General features: G+C 44.2%; 1 protein-coding gene across 1 annotated transcript in view; it reads right to left on the reverse strand.

Moving 5' to 3' along the window:
- The window catches only part of KCNJ6 (potassium inwardly rectifying channel subfamily J member 6), a 310,318-nt gene that overhangs the window by 212,346 nt on the left and 77,533 nt on the right, over positions 1-20,439 (reverse strand). Inside the window, exon 2 of the mRNA XM_003895497.5 lies at positions 16,137-16,188. Within this exon, the coding sequence (XP_003895546.1) occupies positions 16,137-16,161 (25 nt within the window). The 5' untranslated portion in view covers positions 16,162-16,188. The remainder of the gene's footprint in view (positions 1-16,136; positions 16,189-20,439) is intronic.

Genomic DNA, 20,439 nt, shown 5'->3' on the forward strand with positions numbered 1-20,439 from the left:
TGCACCCCAACTTGCAGCACCGTGACCCCTTTTTCTCTCTAAGTCCGGGCATTCTCCAAGGCCCAGCTTTCCCCAAGTATTCCTTAATCCCCCAAGAAAGGATCTTCTCTTTTCTACATTTTAGCTTCAGTGTTGAGGTACCCTGGGGTCAATAATAATCAAGTATAGAAATGCACAAATAGTTACTTTTTTTGTTTTACAAGCACCTTCAAAGTCATCCCTTTATTGATTATGTTGTCTTTGCAATATGGAAACTGAAGCTAAAACAGGGAGCTAAAATTACAGCATAATTTTGGGGTTCCTCCAGGAAGTGGGGCATTGCAGGTTGAACTTCATTTGATACCATGTCTTAGTTTAAAAAAGTGAAAAAGTGGAGTCTGCAGGTATGCCTCTCTCACTTGGAATCTTACCCTCTATTTCCTTATGATAATTAAGTCTTGTTCAAAGTAGTGTTTAACTTTCTATGTCAGACTCACGAGTATGGCTCCTGTTTTGTAACTTACCTCCTCCCCCCTTCCTCATGGTGCCTACTGATAAATACTTAGTGATTACTTCGTTATTTCCAATTTTTAAAGAAATCAGATTTTTTTAAGAGAATGCAAGGAAGAATCGTGTAAAATAATTCTGATGAATGCAACTCTCAATTCACTCAAAGAAAGATTTCTTTCTTCCCTGATGGCCCTAGAGTAACATTTCAAAATCTGACAAGAGAAAATAATGAGAAAACCTCCATGGGAGACGTTAGAGATGGGTCTGAAACCTCTCCGCTTATTAAAGCCAAGGAAAGAGGGTCGGGGACACACACAGGCAGAGAGTAGCCTGGAGCTTTTCCTTAAATCCAGACTCGTTTTGTCCTTTCACGTCTTACTGAGAGTGTTCTTGTTAAGAATGCGTGGTGGAAAAGGGGACCATCAAGGCTTGTCCCTGGGGTGTGGGGACTCAGCGACTCTCAGGAGAAAACAATTTTGGGAAAGAGATTATTGAAGAGTTAGAGCACAGTGGCCTCTGGATTTAACTGGACACTTCTGAGTATGAGAGCTATAATCTGAATTAAATAAATCTCTACTAAGAAAAACATCCCTAGCAACTAAGCAGGGAATGATATTTGGTTTGGGTTTGACTTCAGGAAATCAAAAGTGTGCTTTATCTCCCTGAGTTCTGTGAGCTGGACTGTGTGAGCCAGGAAGCAATCACCCTGTGTATCCCCATCTGTCCAGGGGAGTGTGTGGTAACAGGAGGGAAGCATTTACGTATTTAGCAGGAAAGATCTCTGGTATTTAGCAATGAAACCCACAGGTATACTCTGACAACAATGAGATTTCAAGTGTAAGGCACAGTGTTACTTGTCAGAATAAACGTACTGCAGGTAACAAACACCACATATCCCAATCCCGTAAGTAGCAGACATCAGTCAACAAGACTTTGTTAGTACCTAACGGAAACTTATAAAATCATAGAGTAACATCATAACCCTTGTTTTTTGTTTTTTGTTTTTTTAACCTCCTTGAGTCTTTAAAGGGGTTGAATACAGTACAAGGTGATAAAACTCAACAATATGAATATTATTATAATGGTCTTGAGAATAGTAAGTAAAACAAGATATGGAGGATAATGATACTTTGTCATTTTCACCTTCGTTTTTGTTTGTTTGAGTGCCTGATATGGGATAGTTGCTATGTTACATGTTTTCCATGCATTATATATTAGTTTTCAATATATGAATATATTACCTCTCTCTCTCAGCTTTCAGTGTATCTATTAGTTTATATACACAGGAAACATATTCAAATGCAGTTATACATATTTACTTATGTATAAACATACATATTAGCACCACGTACACACACCCATTAGCTTTGTGTATATTATGAAAACCCAGGTGGGGAGCTGGTAAGGTCAGTGGCAGAAACTCGGCCCAGAAGGGTTAAGTGAGTTACCTGCAGCCTCACAGCTAGGAGGCGGCTGAGCCACAGATCAGCTCTGTCTGTCTCTTAAGGCCGCACTGATGCGCCTCACCTGACAAGGACTACACCCCCTGTGGATGGCAGGGATGCTGTGCTAATTGTGGAGAAACCTTTATGAATGCAATTTTGGGCTGCAGAGAAATTCTGAGTCAATATTTAAACATGTAGATATCCCCAGCCCCCGACACCTTTGAGCCTGAAATGTCATATCTTGTGATAAAGGTGACATGGAATCAGGAAAGCACACAGGGGTGTAGGCGGCGATGTTTTTACTGCAGAACATCTCGGAAGCCTTGACTTTCTCCTCTCAGGGAAGCCATCTAGGAGGTGGCTTTCTCCCACCGGTGCCGTCCACCTGCATCCGAGTTTAATCCCCTCCAGCACTGGAAGCCAGGGTGCTTCCCCGGCCTGCTTCCCTTCCCAGCTGAATTCAGGGAGCCTGTGGGCTGTCCCAGCTCCCACACCTGTCACCAGGGAGAAGGGCAGGCCTGGGACTTGGGGGGTGATGGATTCTTGATGAAAAGTCCCTGAAGAAATCAGTTCCTTTTCGGTGACAAAGTGACATGAGGCAAAGAGGGCTGCATGAGGTGAAAAGCAAATTCCTCCAAGCAGGTGTTTGCATCAGTCCCCGTCTGGGAGAGGCCCATGGCTCTGCGTGGCAGGCTGTCCTCCCCACCCTCGTAGCTGCGCTCTGTGGAGTTGGAGCCTTTAAAATTCAATGTTCTGCTGCTCCCTCTGACCATCTGCTCACTCAATTTCCAGAGCTGAGGCTCGGTGCTTCCTAAACATGCTGTCTTCTCCTCTGCTGTGGACTGTCCACACTTCCCTGATGAGTTAGCCATCTACCCTGCACCCTCCAGGCTGTCTACCCTGCACCTTCCAGCTTTTCTCTTGGCCACATATCTGGGCATCTCTTCCAAATGGTCATTTGTTTGCAGGTCCCCTCTGTTTGCTCTCTGAGGGTGCAGGGAAAGGCTGGCACCCCAAAGTCCAGCCATGCAGCCTAACCTGGGGCCTGTGCCACCCTGGGGGAGACTTCCTCTCCCGTTGCCCTCTGCCTTTCCTGGGTAGAATCTGTTGTTACCAGAGGTTGATGGGAGGACGGGCAGAAGTGGGAGTGGCGGGAGGTGGGAGATGGAGCCTGAGCCGGGGGTGGCAGGTGGTGGGAGGAAGGAGCGGGCTCTTGGAGCCAGGTGGTAGCTTGTGGGAGGAGGGCGGGAGGGACAGTGAGACACAGTGAGATGGGGTGGCAGTTGGTGGAGGCGGGGAAGGAGAGCGGAGGAAGTGTGAGGCAAGAGTTTAAAAATGTGTTTGTTTACTTTGGGCTGGAGCAAAGAGGCAAGTTGGGGGTAGGTGCCTTTCATGTTCCCTTTGGGAGCTGGGGGCCTCCAGCTTTGGAGAGGTGGTTCTGCATTTGTGTTTGGTTGGGGCTCCTGGATGTCACCTGGGCACCCCATTGGCTTGGAAGAGGCTGGGAGCACATCTTGTTGCAGGGTGTGTGGGGGTTGGCGGGGAGTGATGCAGACAGTGTGGGGGCCGGGGGCAGTAATGGAGACAGAGGCAGAGGTGTGTGGAGCTTGTGGCCCCGGTGATGGTGGTGGCCGCCTGGCTCAGGCCTCTGTGTCTGAGTTGCCAAGCTGGGCTGGTAGTGCAGTGACTCATGTCGTGAACAGCTGCTTTGCCCGTGATTACTTTCTGTAAGAGGAGTGGCAAATGAGGAAGGCCAAAGTCCCTGTGATCCCATGCGAGAGAGGAAGACACTGGAGTGAAATGCGCCATGGAGGCTTTGCCCACGCAGGGGTGCCTGCGAGATGGGGGCAAATGGAACCAAGTGAAGAGGTCCGTGGCTGCCCCAGAGCCGGGCTTTCCATTACCAATAACTTGGAAAGGCAAAATGAGTGAGAAAAAATATTATTATTGAGGAAGTCAACCCTAAAACCTGCTGTTGTGGAAAGAATGACACTCTCATTCCATGTTCTGGGAGAAAATGGTCAGCTCTGCTCAGAACCAGGGTCCCCGCCTCCCCCACCTGCCCACTTTCCTGCTCTCCTGTGTCTGTCAGTCCCCAAGGCAGTGGTATTTCCAACTCTCCCCTGCAACACCATCACGATGGAACAATCAGTGCATCTTTCTGAGCCTCAATCAGATCATCAATAAAATAGAGATTCTCATGTCTGAATTGTCTCCACAGTCAGGTGGCTGACCAGACAGACGCTCCTGGTGGTTTCCAGCAGTGGTTCAGGTTGATCATCCCCGTGTTAGGCAAGTGGAAGGTGGGAGGCCATAGCCTGGAGACCACAGGCCTAGGGAGGGTCTGAGACTGACTAGCAAATCCTGCCATTACTGCAGAAGAATAAATGCCTGGGTCTGTTTGGCCTTCCTCTTTCTTCCTGGTTTCATCTACAGCATTGATTTTCAACCACTCACCTGGGGGTGACTTTGCTCCCCCAGGGAAAATTTAGCCATGTCTGAAGTCACCTTGTTGTCATACCTAGAAGGAGGGTGCTACTGGCTTCTAGTGGGTTGAGGTCAAGTTAATCATCCTACAATTCACATCAAGAATTACACAGCTGCCAAATCTCACTGGTGGCCAAGTTGAGAAAGCCCAGTTCATTCCTTCCCAGTGCCAGAGAGAAGGTGTGGCCATCAGAGAGGTGAGTTTCTTACCAACCAAGTAAAGGACATTCACCAGAAGGTGAGGGTCAGCGTGATCTCTGAGATAGCAGAAAGAAAGGAGACGAATTTGAGATAACAGTTCTAGCCCCATTTCCATTTGCACAAAGACCAGTAATAACTTACAGGAATGTTACACGTGATGATTCTAAAATTTGCACACTTATTTTGCTGTTTTGCATACCCCTGCATGTTTGTACCAGTTAAATGCTTTAAGCCACATGCTTGTTCTGGAGATGGCAAGGGAGGGAATTGCATTCTTATTTGGAAATGGCTGCTAGGGGGAAGCTCCTGGGCAGTGAGCACAGGAGGCAGCAAATAAAAACCACAGAATCAAGAAACTCCCACCCTGAGGGACGTGGGAGGGAGGAGACGGGTGAGCAGGCAGGGTGGGAAGCCCCCTTGCATGGAGACACGGCTCAGGCCTTCTAGTCCATTTCAGCCCTGTCAGCCTCAGAGGTAGGTAGGATCTCTCATTCCAACTGAACATGCCTGTAATCTCAACCAGGAAGCAATTATCCTTGAGTTTACAAGATGTTTTCCAGTAAGGACAAACGTGTGTCTCACAGTGAAAAAATACCAGCTTTTCAGAGGAGCACAGACAGGGAAGAGCCTACTGGCTTGCTTCTGCTTTCAATCAAACGATGCTTTTCTGCCTAATGGTGGGACTGAAATGATACATTGTACAGGCACTGCACCAATGTGATAAAGAAGCATAATCGAAGCTTCTGCTGCTGCTCCCAGCCAGCCCCTCTTAGTATCCACTGAGTGCCTCGCTCCCCTGGTCCTACAGGTAACCCAGCAATGAATAACAAGAGAGAGGCTAAATCCCTCAGTTACAAGTCGAGATGACAGGAGGCAATTTGGCAAGCGTGAGCAGACAGGGGTGGTGAAGGAGTGTGCTTTAGCTCCGGGAGCCACAGGAGAGCATGAGAACCCGCCTCTAGGCTGGCCTTCAGGACCTGTTCCAGAAGCACACGGCAGAAGCTCTTGGTAAGGGAATAACTGCTTCTGTTAGTACCTGTGCTGGTAACTCAAAACCTGTACCTGCCTCCAGTCCTGTAGCTCACCTAGCTCAGCTCACCTGCAGGAGGGGCCCACGGCAAAGGAGGGCAAAGGAGGCAGGGGAATGTGCAAGGAGGGGAAGTGGGGAAGCGGGGAATTGTCAGAAGGTGGTCTTGGGGAGAGAGACTGGGCAGCCATAGTGATCCCTACCCACTATGGAAGAGGAAGGCAAATAAGAAGGGAGGTTTTGGAGAGATGAAAGGCAGTAAAAGGAAGTAAGTACCATTCTGCAGGGACAGTAGAAGGCACACTGATGGACAGCTGAGGGGGACGGCATCACTGTGGGGCTTCAAGAAGACCCCAAACCTTCTTTTTAAAGGAAACGTTGCCTCTGGTAGGGACATAGCAATGTTTTCCTGGGTGGTTGTCACTGCAGAGCTCATTAGACAATAATCATAAATAAAACATCACAGCCATGTCTTAAAGTATGTAATGGCAGGAATTGAGTTGTCAAGAGTAATGAGTTTAAGTCAAGTTACTTTTGAGATGATCCTATAACTACCTGTGTGAGTGTGAGCCTGAGATAGGGATCTCAGTATTTAAAGTTCCTAAATTTCACTGGTAGGGAGAAAGTGTGTTTTAAAAAGCACTATATAGTGGGCCTGGAGTAGCTTTTGTCCCAGGGAGAAAGTGTCATTTAGCACCTTAAAGGCCATATATGATAAACAGTTCTGCCCCACGTGAGATGACACAACGTCTTCCTCAGCCCTTAACTCGCAGCCCAGCTACAGGATCTACAGAATCTACAGGATTCTCCCATTGTCAGGAACCCTGGGACCTCCGGATGAATGGGCTCCCACCTAGAATGCTGACACCTGCTTTCCTGGGCTCTTTGTCTTGGTTGCTGGAACCCAGGCTTTGTCTTTGTAGGCAGGTGGTTCTGGAGCCATGGAGCAGTCATCTGCTCTCTGACAATCAACTCAGGTTTTTCCCAGGCCCATCCTGGCCTGTCTGTCCTCAGGTCCCTGCCTCACCCTTAACCTGCTCAGCTCTGTATCAGGTGGGGGGCGGGGAAGCTCCGTCAGCTGACATCCAGATGGTCTTAGCCAGTGGGGGCTCCACTGGGATCCTGGTGGTCGGCAGGACGGGAGAACCAAGGTGTTTCTCTCCCTCTTCTTGGCCTATAGAGGAGTCTCTGGCAGTGGCCATGCCTCCTGCATGGCTCAAGCTTTCATCAGACAGGTAGGCTGTAGTTCCAATTCTGTCATTCTTTTCCGTCCCTCTGACCTAGAGATAGTGGTGGTCCCCAGCCATTGCTGAGAGTTGATTATCTCCCTGTCCCCCAGTCTGGCTTCTTGGCATCTTTTTTTTTTTTTTTTAGATGGAGTTTCACTCTTGTTGCCCAGGCTGGAGTACAATTGCATGATCTCAGCTCACTGCAACCTCCACCTCCCAGGTTCAAGCAATTCTCCTGCCTCAGCTTCCAGAGTAGCTGGGATTACAGGCGTGCGCCAACACGCCCAGCTAATTTTTGTATTTTTAGTAGACACGGGCTTTCACCATGTTGGCCAGGCTGGTCTCGAACTCCTGACCTCAGGTGACCCACCCACCTCGGCCTCCCAAACTGCTGGGATTGCAGGCATGAGCCACTGCACCCGGCCGACTTCTTGGCATTTCTAGCATGCAGTTCAGCCCCTCTGTCCTCTGGTGACTGTACATCCTCCTTCCAAGCAGAGAGTGGAATTGTGCCCCCTCCATCTTGGAAGTTAGGCGAGGTTATTGACTTGCTTTGTCTAATGCAATCAGAGCGGAAGTGACATGTGTCATGTGTCACTTCTGGATGGAATTTTAAGATGCAGTGTCAATATGCCATGTGCTCTTCCCCACCATAGCCGCAGATGTGAAAACGCAGGTGGAGATGGAGCCTCTGAGACTGTGGGGGTCCCAGGGTGACCCTAGCATGTCCAGATCATGGCTGACCAGTGCAGACAAGTGGCATAAAGGAGAAATAAATGTGTATGTGCATGTGCATGTATGTTAAGCCACAGAGATGTTTTTTATTGCAACATGACTTAGCCTCATGCTGCTGATATATACACACGCCTGCCCTATTTATATCCTAGAGAGTAGGGGGTTCTTTCCCAAAAGGCACACTGACTGTGGACCAAAAATCAACTCCAAGCAACTAAATGCCTACCATTTTCCAATGCCTACCATTGGAAAACCCTAAACTCAATATATTTGCATTTGAACCAATTGTATCAGCTCATCAATTGACTCCTTCTGCCAACTGCATTTCCAGTCCTGGGGTCTCTCGAAAGCTTCGCCAAGCCTCTTCCCTATGCTCAAAGTCCCTTCTTGTCCTCCACTACATCCCACTGGTCACCACTTCTTTAATTCATTTCAGATCCGCTCTTGTCTAGGCCCCCAGAGTCTCTCAGCTCATGTGGTGTTCCAGCTCCTGGATTCTTTTGTCCGTATATGCCCAACCTGCAATCCATGCCACGCTGCCTTAGTGGATTCCTTCTAAAATGCTTATCTTCTTTGAAATCTTCGGCACTGCCCCATTACCCACAGGAAAAACCCAAGCCACACACAGGCCCTTTTACAATCTGACTCCTCCTGTCTGCCCAGTCATCTGCTATCAATGCTTTGCTCTTCCCCCACCTCCGTCCTCCCCCATGACGTTCTAGCACTTACAGTCCCATTGGCTGCCTGGTGGAACCCTGATCATCCTTTGGGTGCCTTTCTGATGCAGGAGCACACTGGGGTCTGTAAAAGGAAAGCCTCGTGGCCTGCACCTGCAAGCTGCAGCGACTTACAGGCTGCCTCTGCAAGAGCGTGTGCCGCGTGTCGTAGCTGTTACTCTCCTGCCTCCTTTGCCCCCAAATGCTGTGCCTGGTGCAGGCAGGAACCCCATCTTTTTGTCTTTCTGTGCCTTAACACAATGCCAGAGCTATAATAACCACCCCATAAAAAAGGGAATAAATGATTAGAAACCACTCTGCTTTAATTGAGCTAATTTAATGTGTCGTAATTGTAATTGGTTCTCTGTCTTCATTTCATCTGACACAACAGCATTTCAAATCTGTACTAAATTTGAGCTGTTTCTTTAGTCATAGGAGGAATTCCCTCTATATCAAAGCAGACAGCTAAGACCTCTGAACCCCTCACAGAGCAGGTCCTTGACTCTTTGCAGAAAAAGAGAGTCTATTTGCCTCTTTTCTGGCTGGATGAAGATTCAGCCCCTGGAGCTACTCAGAATAAAGCTGCTGCTCTGTTATTTATTTGGAAATGATGAGTACCTCTTCTCTGCTCCATGTGGATGTGCTATGGTGGTGATTTCAAGGTGGACCATGCCCGAAGGGATGGCTGGGGTAGAATGGCTCATGAGGACAACCCCTAGGGATGCTCTGGCTGCAAAGGAAAAGTGGGGAGTGGGCATGCTTGAGAGAGGTTGGCAGGATAGAGACAGAAAGCAAGAGGAAGCCAGCTCCTTCCACCAAGATTCAGAGAGAGCCACAGGTAGCTCAGGCGGTCCCCACCTACTGACGCAGCAATGCACGGCAGACACACAACTGATGCGGAGAAGGGGACAGAAATGTGACTCCAGCTTGCCAGCAGAACCCTGAGGTGGGGGGTGGGGTGGTCCTAGGGAAGGGATCCTGCAGTCAGGAGGAGACATCAGGGCCAAGTCCACTGCCTGTTCAACTCTTGCAACTCCAACTCCATGCACAAGACAAGATATCTGATTGCAATTTAAATTATCAATGAAACCATGTGTCAAGACTTCCTGCGCTGTATTTGACGCATTCCCAGGACCTCCAAGGTTGGAGGGCAGTGCTGTGTCAGCAGGCAATGACCACAAAGAAAATTACCTTTGGAAATGTATGTAAGAACAGCCTGCAAAGATTTCCATGCAGACCACGATTCAGAGCTCTTGGGCTATTTGCCTGCCTCTGGTCATCTCCAATTTGTCATCATCTGAGAGGCCAGGACAGAGTCTACTAGGTTGTGCCACCTCTGATGATGGCATGGTTTGGGCCTCTGCATGCCTGTTTTTAGACAACATTGGGAGCCTCCGCTCGAATTGAGCTTTCAGTTTCATTTCAGTCAGTGGGTGTAGTGGCAAAGCGCTGGTTACCAGTGAGCAAGCTGAGGGTCACCCTAACCCTAACCCCAACTCTAACCCTCCAGTCTGGGCTTTCTAGTTGCCCCATTTGGAATAGGGCTTCTTGTAGTCTAAGTCTAAAAATATCTGTTGTGAAGATGCAAATAGAGATTAACATTTCAAAGGGTAGTGTTAAAAAATTGGCAGTCCACTTTTTGATGCAATCTATCCATCCGACAAAGGGCTAATATCCAGAATCCACAAACAACTTAAACAAATTTACAAGAAAAAAACAACCCCATCAAAAAGTGGGCGAAGGATATGAACAGACGCTTCTCAAAGGAAGACATTTATGCAGCCGATAAACATGAAAAAATGCTCATCATCAATGGTCATTAGAGAAATGCAAATCAAAACCACAATGAGATACTATCTCACGCCAGTCAGAATGGTGATCATTAAAAAGTCAGGAAACAACAGATGCTGGAGAGGATGTGGAGAAATGGGAACACTTTTACACTGTTGGTAGGAGTATAAATTAGTTCAGCCACTGTGGAAGCCAGTGTGGTGATTCCTCAAGGATCTAGAACCAGAAATACCATTTGACCCAGCAATCCCATTACTGGGTATATACCCAAAGAATTACAAATCATTCTACTATAAAGACACATGCACATGCATGTTTATTATGGCACTGTTCACAATAGCAAAGACTTGGAACCAACCCAAATGCCCACCAATGATAGACTGGATAAAGAAAATGTGGCACATATACACCATGGATTACTATGCAGCCATAAAAAGGATGAGTTCATGTCCTTTGCAGGGACCTGGATGAGGCTAGAAACCACCATCCTCAGCAAACTAACACAGGAACAGAAAACCAAACACCACATGTTCTCACTCATAAGTGGGAGCTGAACAATGAGAACACATGGACACAGGGAGGGGAACATCACACACCAGGGCCTGTCGGGGGTGGGGGGCTAGGGGACAGATAACATTAGGAGAAATACCTAATGGAGATGATGGGTTGATGGGTGCAGCAAACCACCATGGCATGTGTGTACCTATGTAACAAACCTGCACATTCTGCACATGTATCCCAGAACTTAAAGTATATATATAAAGATTAAAAAAAATTGTCAGCCTTTGGAAGGTTGAAAGTTCACAGGCTGTGAATTGCCACTCTTAGTTTGCTAATTTTTAGACACCATGGAAACTCTCTCTGTTGAAAGCTCTCCCTACCTCCTCTCCCTCTTTGCCTACCTGTCTTGTCTTTGCTCCTTGTCATTCTGTCTCAGTCCTCCTTAATACCCCCTTCTCTTGGGCTTTCCTCATATACCGTACATATATTTTCTCTATTCTTTGTGTGTGTGTTTGTTGTTTCTCTATCTCTTCTTCTACATTTTCTTCCTTTCGCCTTTTTTTTTTTTCTTATCCTTACCAGGCCCGTCCTCATTTCAATAATGTGACATGAAATATTTTTAAAGTATTTTTAATTTATTAAATAAAGTTGCTGTAATTTTTTTCACAGCAAATTACTCACAAAAATAAATCTGGTTTTGATCAAACATTTAAAATTTGTTAATCTTAATCAAACATTTAAAATCTATCTCTTGCTTACCCTTAAAAAAATGATTGAAGTTGACTTTTTGGAGGTGGCTGATGAATGGCACATAGCAGAAAAAAAATGGCACATAGCACCTCTTCCCTGCTCCAGAAGAAGAAGAAGACATTCCTTTCCCATTATGGTATTTCCTTAGCCATTGATGTGGCTAGCCATTTGCTAGCATGTGGACACGCAGGGTGATGAGAGAAGAATCTCTATCCAGTTCTAGTTAAACATAGAGATGTTCTAGTAACCAGATGGTTTTTGCTTGGCAGTTTAACAAGCAAAGTGTTTATTGGCTTTGGAAACCCATTCATAGCATTGTGTTTTAGGTATTCATGGTTCTGTTTTTTTTTTTTTTTTTTCTTCCAGAGTGTGACCATGGTTTATGTTCCTATCAATTTTATTGTGTGGCAATTATATGTTAATTCTTTGCTCAGCCTACTGACAGAATCTCCTTACCTAATTATGCATTTCATTGTAGACTTCTATGTAAAATAACTGTGTAGTATATTTAATTAGTCATGAGTTTAATTTAAATGAAATGTTTGGTATGTTGACCACATGATTAGCATTTTGTAGCATCTATAGAAGTTGCTTTACATCTTATACATTTTATAATGTCCTGTATCTTTGTAAGGACCAATAAACTCGGACATTGGGTATGATTCTAAGGTCTGTTCTCAACTTTTAAATTTCCTTATGCATTGAGAAACATTTATGCAATCTTTTTCATCATGACAGAGCACTTTAGAAGAATGGGTGTACCCAGTCATCTACCAAAGGATTTGAAATTCAACTTTGATAGAATTCTCTTATGACAGTTGATTCACAGACCAAAATCATTAGAAATACTGTCCAGCCAAACCTGAAATGTAAAACCAATAAATCAATAGTCAGGTGAAGAGCTCTTATTTAAATGTATCTGGAAACCAATATAAATGGAAAAATTAAAATAGCTTTATCAGAAATATTAATCAGTACAGTACCCTTACAATTCAGTCAGATGAGTTAAAAATAATATTCACTGAACCAGAGTATCAATTTCTAACGGAAGCCTTGGGAAAACTGTTAGCCTCATAACTTATGCACAACACCATCTGATTTAATTCACCCAGATACCTGAGACTCAGTTCATGAACAATGATGCTTAGGTTCTAAGCCACTGATCCTCCTGTCATTTAGAGAACGTGTTGGTGAATTTGGACTTAAAGATTAGAAAGAAATCTGCTCATGTGCTGTGGATTGTGAATTAGTTAGTAAGGCCCACGGATCCACTCCATATTTGGACAATACAGGCTGGTCCATTTTGTGATGGCACTGGCCACACTCTTTCATTCCAGGTCTGAGAAGAGCACATTTCATCACTTTAGGATGCTTTCACTTACAGAGAACCAGTCATATGATTTGGTTCTGTGTCCCCACGCAAATTGAATTGTAACCCCCAATGTTGGAGGTGGGGCCTGGAGAGACATGATTCGATCATGGGGGCGGATTTCCCCTTCAGTGCTGCTCTAGTGATAGTGAGTGAGTGCTCGAGAGATCTGGTTGTTTAAAAGTGTATGGAACCACCCCTCCCTCTCTTCCTCCTGTTCTGGCCATGTGACATGCTTGCTCCCTCTTTGCCTTCCACCATGATTGTAAGTTTCCTGGGGCCTCCCCAGAAGCTGATCGGATGCCAGCACCATGCTTCCTGTACAGCCTCTGGAACTGTGGAGCTAATGAAACCTCTTTCCTTTATCAATTACCCAGTCTCAGGTATTTCTTTAGAGCAGTGTAAGAATGGACTAATACAATCAGTTTGGGGTTCTTCAAACCAAGTTATAAATTCTTTTAACATTTTCAGTTTCCAAGACTACAGGTAGAAAAAAAGGACGGAGCAGAGAGCAGGGCAGGAGATGATACAGAAATGAGAGCAGGGGAGAGGGGTGTCAGTGCTGAAGGGATTTTATTCTTTACCCAGTCCTTTCATCACAGTGAAATGTGAAATTAGCATGTGTTCAAGACTTATGTAAAATTACACAGAGGTTTGGGGTCAGGAATGAAAGGAAATCAATGTAAATAACTTTTTAAAGTTATATTTTCTTGGTATGGGTGGATATTTCGGAATAAAGGTTCACTGACTATGCTACAGAGGAACACCTTTATTTAATAGTCTCATGATTTGGGGAGGAGGAAGATGCACAGTTAAATGTGGGCAACATTAATGGTTAATTTTTGCCAGCCAAATTTAAAAAAGTGTTCATGGACAAGTGTTTGTAAGCCTCCACTGCAACTTTCCATATGAAATCCATCACCAGGAGAAATTTCCATTTTTCAAAGGAAAAAATATGCCTTGATGGTTTATTTCATACTCATATGGTCTTTAATAATTAGACTTCAATATAGAAAATTGCATTTCTCATTTGAAGAAGGCTTTATTCTAATAAATTCTACTTTCCTTTTTTTATTTTTATTTTTTTTTATTTTGAGACCTGGTCTCGCTCTGTTGTCCAGGCTACAGTGCAGTGGCATGATCTTGGCTCACTGCAACCTCTACATCCTGGGTTCAAGTGATTCTCCTGCCTCAGCTTCCGAATAGCCATAATAGGGATTACAGGCATGCGCCACCATGCTCAGCTAATTTTTGTATTTTTAGTAGAGAGAGGGTTTCACCATATTAGCCAAGCTGATCTTGAACTCCTGACCTCAAGTGATCTGCCCGCCTCGGCCTCCCAAAGTGCTGGGATTACAGGCATGAGCCACCATGCCCAGCCCCCTTTCCTCTTAAAAAATGCTACAGCAACCAAAACAGCATGGTACTGGTACCAAAACAGAGACACAGACCAATGGAACAGAACAGAGCCCTCAGAAACAATACCACACATCTACAGCCATCTGATCTTTGACAAACCTGACAAAAACAAGAAATGGGGAAAGGATTTCCTATTTAATAAATGGTGCTGGGAAAATTGGCTAGCCATAAGTAGAAAGCTGAAACTGGATCCTTTCCTTACTCCTTATACGAAAATTAATTCAAGATGGATTAGAGACTTAAATGTTAGACCTAATACCTTAAAAACTGTAGAAGAAAACCTAGGTAATACCATTCAGGACATAGGTATGGGCAAGGACTTCATGTCTAAAACACCAAAAGCAACGGCAACAAAAGTCGAAATTGACAAATGGGATCTAATTAAACTAAAGAGCTTCTACACAGCAAAAGAAACTACCATCAGAGTGAACAGGCAACCTACAGAGTGGGAGAAAATTTTTGCAATCTACTCATCTGACAAAGGGCTAATATCCAGAACCTACAAAGAACTCAAACAAATTTACAAGAAAAAACAAACAACCCCATCAAAAAGTGGGCAAAGGATATGAACAGACATTTCTCAAAAGACATTCATGCAGCCAACAGACACATGTAAAAAGGCTCATCATCACTTACCGTCAGAGAAATGCAAATCAAAACCACAATGAGATACCATCTCACACCAGTTAGAATGGCAGTCATTAAAAAATCAGGAAATAACAGGTGCTGGAGAGGATGTGGAGAAATAGGAACACTTTTACACTGTTGGTGGGATTGTAAACTAGTTCAACCATTGTGGAAAACAGTATGGCAATTCCTCAAGGATCTAGAACTAGAAATACCATATGACCCAGCCATCCCATTACTGGGTATATACCCAAAGGATGATAAATCATGCTGCTATAAAGATACATGCACAGGTATGTTTACTGCGGCACTATTCACAATAGCAAAGACTTTGAATCAACCCAAATGTCCATCAGTGACAGACTGGATTAAGAAAATGTGGCACATATACACCATGGAATACTATGCAGCCATAAAAAAGGATGAGTTCATGTCCTTTGTAGGGACATGGATGCAGCTGGAAACCATCATTCTCAGCAAACTATCGTAAGAACAGAAAACCAAATACCACATGTTCTCACTCATAGATGGGAATTGAACAATGAGATCACTTGGACATGGGAAGGGGAACATCACTGGGGCCTATTGTGGGGAGGGGGGAGGGGAGAGGGATGGCATTGGGAGTTATACCTGATGTAAATGACGAGTTGATGGGTGCTGACGAGTTGATGGGTGCAGCACACCAACATGGCACATGTATACATATGTAACAAACCTGCACGTTGTGCACATGTACCCTAGAACTTAAAGTATAATAAAAAAAAATAATAAAATTGTAACACAAACCTGAACAAGTAATGAAAAAAAATGCTTTGTGTATCCTGTTTATTTAGCTTAAGAGCACTATAACGCTATGTTCAAAACCTAAATCATCACAAGCTATTTATACTGCAAGTACTCCATTTTTTAATAGCTCTGTCTGAAATTTCTGAAGTACACCTGAAGGGTTTAACAATGATTTATCATTCTTTCCTCTCTTTAGATCATCCAGCCCATGGAATAGATGCCCAGAAAAAACTTCAGCTGACTTTGACTAAACCTCATAAAAGTTGGTTTGAAATTACTGTGGGTCCTAATCCCCAGCGCAGTGTTACAAATAAAATCTATTTTTGTTCTTCAGCTCCATACTGTGGGTAACAGTTTCAGCACAGAATTTGACCTCAAGCAACGTGAACTCCGAATAATGCATAAAGTAACATCAACACGAGGCAGTGTGTGTGAAACAGATCTCGGTCCCGTAAAAGCGAAAGAGAAGGACAAATCAGATCATCACACGGGATGTCTCTTTTGTGCGATTTCGCATTTTCCCATTCAAAACAAAAAATAAATAATAAATTTGAAGCTACTCACTCATGGATTCTGTCAGCTTGGCCATTGTTGCAGTTTCTTCTTTGTGCTTTTCCTGGAGGTGAGAAGAAAAGACAATGGTCTATAAAACATGTCTTAGATATGAATTGATCTAATTGCCATTTACAGCTATATCTCTGTTCCTTCTTTTTCCTAGGTCAGAATTTGGTTTCCGATAATTAAATGAATAAAAACCCCACATTATAGTTATATTATCAGTCAGTCACTGAAAAGAGATTTTTAGGGCATTAAAAAGCTTCCCATTGCTCTTGGAAATGAGTGTCTGTCACACTGATCTTGGATATATATAATTGGTGACGCACGACCAGTTTTCAAAACCTCTTTGACACTGGATTTTTGACATCCATATGCCATTTTTTTTTCCTGTTTTCCCCTATTGAAGCTTTCTTGGTATTTTTGGAGTTGATATTTTTGTAGTCATTTGGTTTCTTCTTTCCAAAAAACTAAATAGATTTTATACATATTTCTTTGTCTTACTTTTTGGGTTCCTGGAGCCTTTTAAAAGTCGTAAGCTTTGATGGGTTTATAACCTTATCTACTTTGTGCTGAAAACATTTTGTTTTAACCGAGATATAGGTTATAACCCACTGAGTTTGAAAGCCAGAATAATACATACAGAAATTCAATCTGTCCTAATTAAAACATGACCTTGGAGCTATTAAGAATACTGGTCATCTCTACTGAAAAGTTCTCTTTAATTTCTCCACAGTTCTTTGGCTTTCTTTAATTTATTTGTGTTCCTAACATATGTAGTAACTGAAACATTGTCCACTGTTATTATGCTTTTTTTGCAGCTTTGTTTTTCTGTGAAACTAAAATGTTCATTATTTTAAAACTTCAGAAAAAAACTGAAAATTATAAATCTAATGCCACCCCCAGAGGAAATCATGGTTACATTTTGGTGACTGCTTTCTAGGCCTATTTCTTTACCTGTGCATATTTACAGATATGGGAATATGATCCTATTCTCATAGAGATAAGTATCTGTACTATACACATTTTGTGTTGAAGCAATGTTTTCATTTAACATCATATCACGCATCTTTCTATGCCAATAAAGGTAGAATACGTCATCATTTTTTAATGACTGCATAGCTCATCATGGGTTATATCATTTCCTTTACCAGATCCCATTTAATTTACTTAGAATTTTTCACTTCATAAAACACTGGGATGAGCATCTTGGACCTTATATGGTTGTGCACTTGTTCTGTGCAAGTTATTTTCTGAGGATAAATCCTAAGGTGAGGTATGGCTTGGTCAAAAAGTCTAAATATTAAAAATTCTGACATACAGTGGTCAATTGTCCCCCACAAAGGTTGTACCTGACAGTGTATAAAAGTGTTCAGTTCCTTATTAGCACTTTTGCCCCCTAATCTTTGCTAAATCAACAGGCAGACAACATGATCTTGTTATTTTACACTGTTGTCTTTCTCTGACCTTTTGTTTATGGACAAGTGTAGTGTTCTTCCCCATGTCATAGTTATGAAGTTTACTCATGGTTTCACATTGTTGTGTTCCAGCCCCTCTGCCATCAACATTTTAGTGCTTAGAAGCCCAGGGTGGTATTTGCTTTTCCCCATGGCCCTGATACAATGCTGAGTATAGTCTAGCAGTTTGGCTAACACTCGAATTGATGTGTCATGGCTTGGGTGTTGTGGTACGGATAGCAAGATCATTATTCGTCCTCCCTATGACACTATTCCCAAACTAGAAGAGTATGCTTTGATTCAATGGCAACAAACAACTTCGCACATGGCAAGTATTCTTGATTTCCACAGCCCTGTATTCATGACAACGAAATCAGCACACCACCTCTTACTTAAGCTAATAATTGCCCTTGAGAACAGAAGGAGCTACGGAGTTGTAATCTACTAACCTGCTTGCTGTGGCATTTCGCCCATGATATTTAGCCTACCACTTGGGTTATGTCAACATGCAGAGAAACAGCATGGCGTGCGCCAGTAGAGAGGCTAAGTGTCACATCACGGAGCTGAATAAGACAGGCAGAGAGGAGCCTCTCACACAACGCTGGTTCATGCGAGTGTGCACAGCGGCTGCTCACCAGCCGACCCCAGTGGGTTGTAACAATTCAGGCAGAAAAGCTGTTCCATGGCAGGGACTCAGTGAAGTTGGTCCCAGAGCTTGTTCTGTCTCTGTGTGTCCTGTCATTGACTCTCAGCTCTCCTCGTAGCCCAGTTCTGCTGTGTTGATCTGTCTAGCCGTACTGGCTCTCCTTGTGTCCTGGTCTGTGACTTGACTTCTCCATTTTCTGGCTCTGTGCTCCATCAGGCCTCACTCTGTATCACAGACCTCTTCAGCTTGACCCTCCTCTGATGGCATCAGTGGTAAGAACCCCCCAACCCCAAACCATAGGCGTCCAGATTCCAGGCATTATATTTTTAACAAGCCCTGTTTAGTGTGTCTGTTTTATTGTGTGTGTGTGTGTGTGTGTCACCACTTCATCTCTTGTGACCTAAGGACCCTGCCACATTCTGGACCCCGGTCTTGCTGGTGGGTGGTCCTTGCAGCTATTTTTGTTCAGATGTGCTGGATATCTTAGTCCTAGAGATGTCAAATACCACCTGGACCAGCAATTTCCTCTTCCCTGTAGTTAAATGGAATCCTCTGACATTAAGTGGGGAGAGGCTCCTAAAATCCTAAATATAGCTCTCCCAGACTGACTCATCTATATCATAACTTATGGTGGAAATCATGACATATGTTTTGGTGTAAGTAGTTTAGTTATTCTATTGGATGTCTCTAAACTCCTTATGTCCTTCCCTCATTATCAGAAAGTTGATGTTTGCAGTTACACAACATGTATATCCAATAAAGCATTTACATTCATTCTCGGTCCCAAGCAAATTCTCCTTATTCTAAAGCCAAGAGTTTCCTTCACAGCAAATTTCCTGGTTGTTGGATTTACATTACTGGGAAGAGATTTAGAATTATAGCATATTAAAATTGGAAGTGATTCTTTTAGAGATTGTCAAGTCCAACCCCATATTGATGCAGTTGATGAAACTGAAGCCCAGGGAAGAGTGTGATGTGCCAGGAAAGGATTTAGAGGGAGCCGATCCCTTTCCCTTATCCACAACCTCTGCTCTCCCAGAAATCTCAAGGCCCATCAAACCTAAGCCCATTTAGCCAAGATCCCTCACACAACAGTCCCACTGCGGTGTTGAAGTTTCCTAGATTTGCCATTTCTATGTTCTTTCTTTGAGTATTCTTATTCACAACAATGTCCCTAATTTCCATGAATGGCTGGCAATGCCCAGATTTGCATATCCTGCCCTGACATCTCCATGGAACCCCTGCTCTCCACTTCTTCCTCCTTCCTCACTCCTTGATATATTTTGCTTTTTTTTTTTTTTTTTTGAGATGGAGTCTCGCTCTGTCGCCAGGCTGGAGTGCAGTGGCAGGATCTCAGCTCACTACAACCTCCGCCTCCCAGGTTCAAGTGATTCTCCTGCCTCAGCCTCCTGAGCAGCTGGGATTACAGGTGCACACCACCACACCCAGCTAATTTTTGTGTTTTTAGTAGAGATGAGGTTTCACCAAGTTGGTCAGGCTGGTCTTGATCTCTTGACCTCGTGATCCGCCCACCTCGGCCTCCCAAAGTGCTGGGATTACAGGCGTGAGCCACCATGCCTGGCCTATTTTGCATACTTTAAAGTTGGTCTTCCCTCACTGCACTCTACTTAGGAGACTATTAACATTGCCTCCACCTGATTGGAACCTCACCTACAACCCGGAAGGTTTATCATGAAATAGCTCCGGGGGATCTATCTAAAACACAGACCTGACGTGGCCTCTCCCTGCTTGATCAGTTCTCCTCCAGGAAGTGAGAATGCAGTCCTTGCTTTCAGCCAGGGCCCCTGGACTGATGGCTCTTTCTTCTCCGCTCATACCTTAGGTCCAGCTCCCTGCAACCCACGACTGTCTTCTACCTCCCTGCCTTGGCAAGCACTATTCCCTCTGCCTAGATACTTCAAGTTCCACTTCATTCTTGTCCTCTGCAAATTCATCCTGAAAAACTCCACTGGGCACCACCCAGTCTCTGCTGGCTCCCCTGCTCTTTCTGACCATTTTCCTGAGTTTTATCTTTAGGTGTGTTTGTGCACAAACGCATCCATGTGTCACACTGCATAATTTGTTATGGCATCGAGGGACTCTGGAAGCTTTGGAAAATTCCAAAGCCCCATCTCAAGAGCCTCATCTGGAGGTCATGGGTGGGAGGCGGTGTGTGGTAGACCAGAAGCCCTGACCACTAAACCTCCCT

The sequence above is a fragment of the Papio anubis genome, chromosome 4 (genome assembly GCF_008728515.1).
Source record: "Papio anubis isolate 15944 chromosome 4, Panubis1.0, whole genome shotgun sequence".
NCBI classification, from domain to species: domain Eukaryota; kingdom Metazoa; phylum Chordata; class Mammalia; order Primates; family Cercopithecidae; genus Papio; species Papio anubis.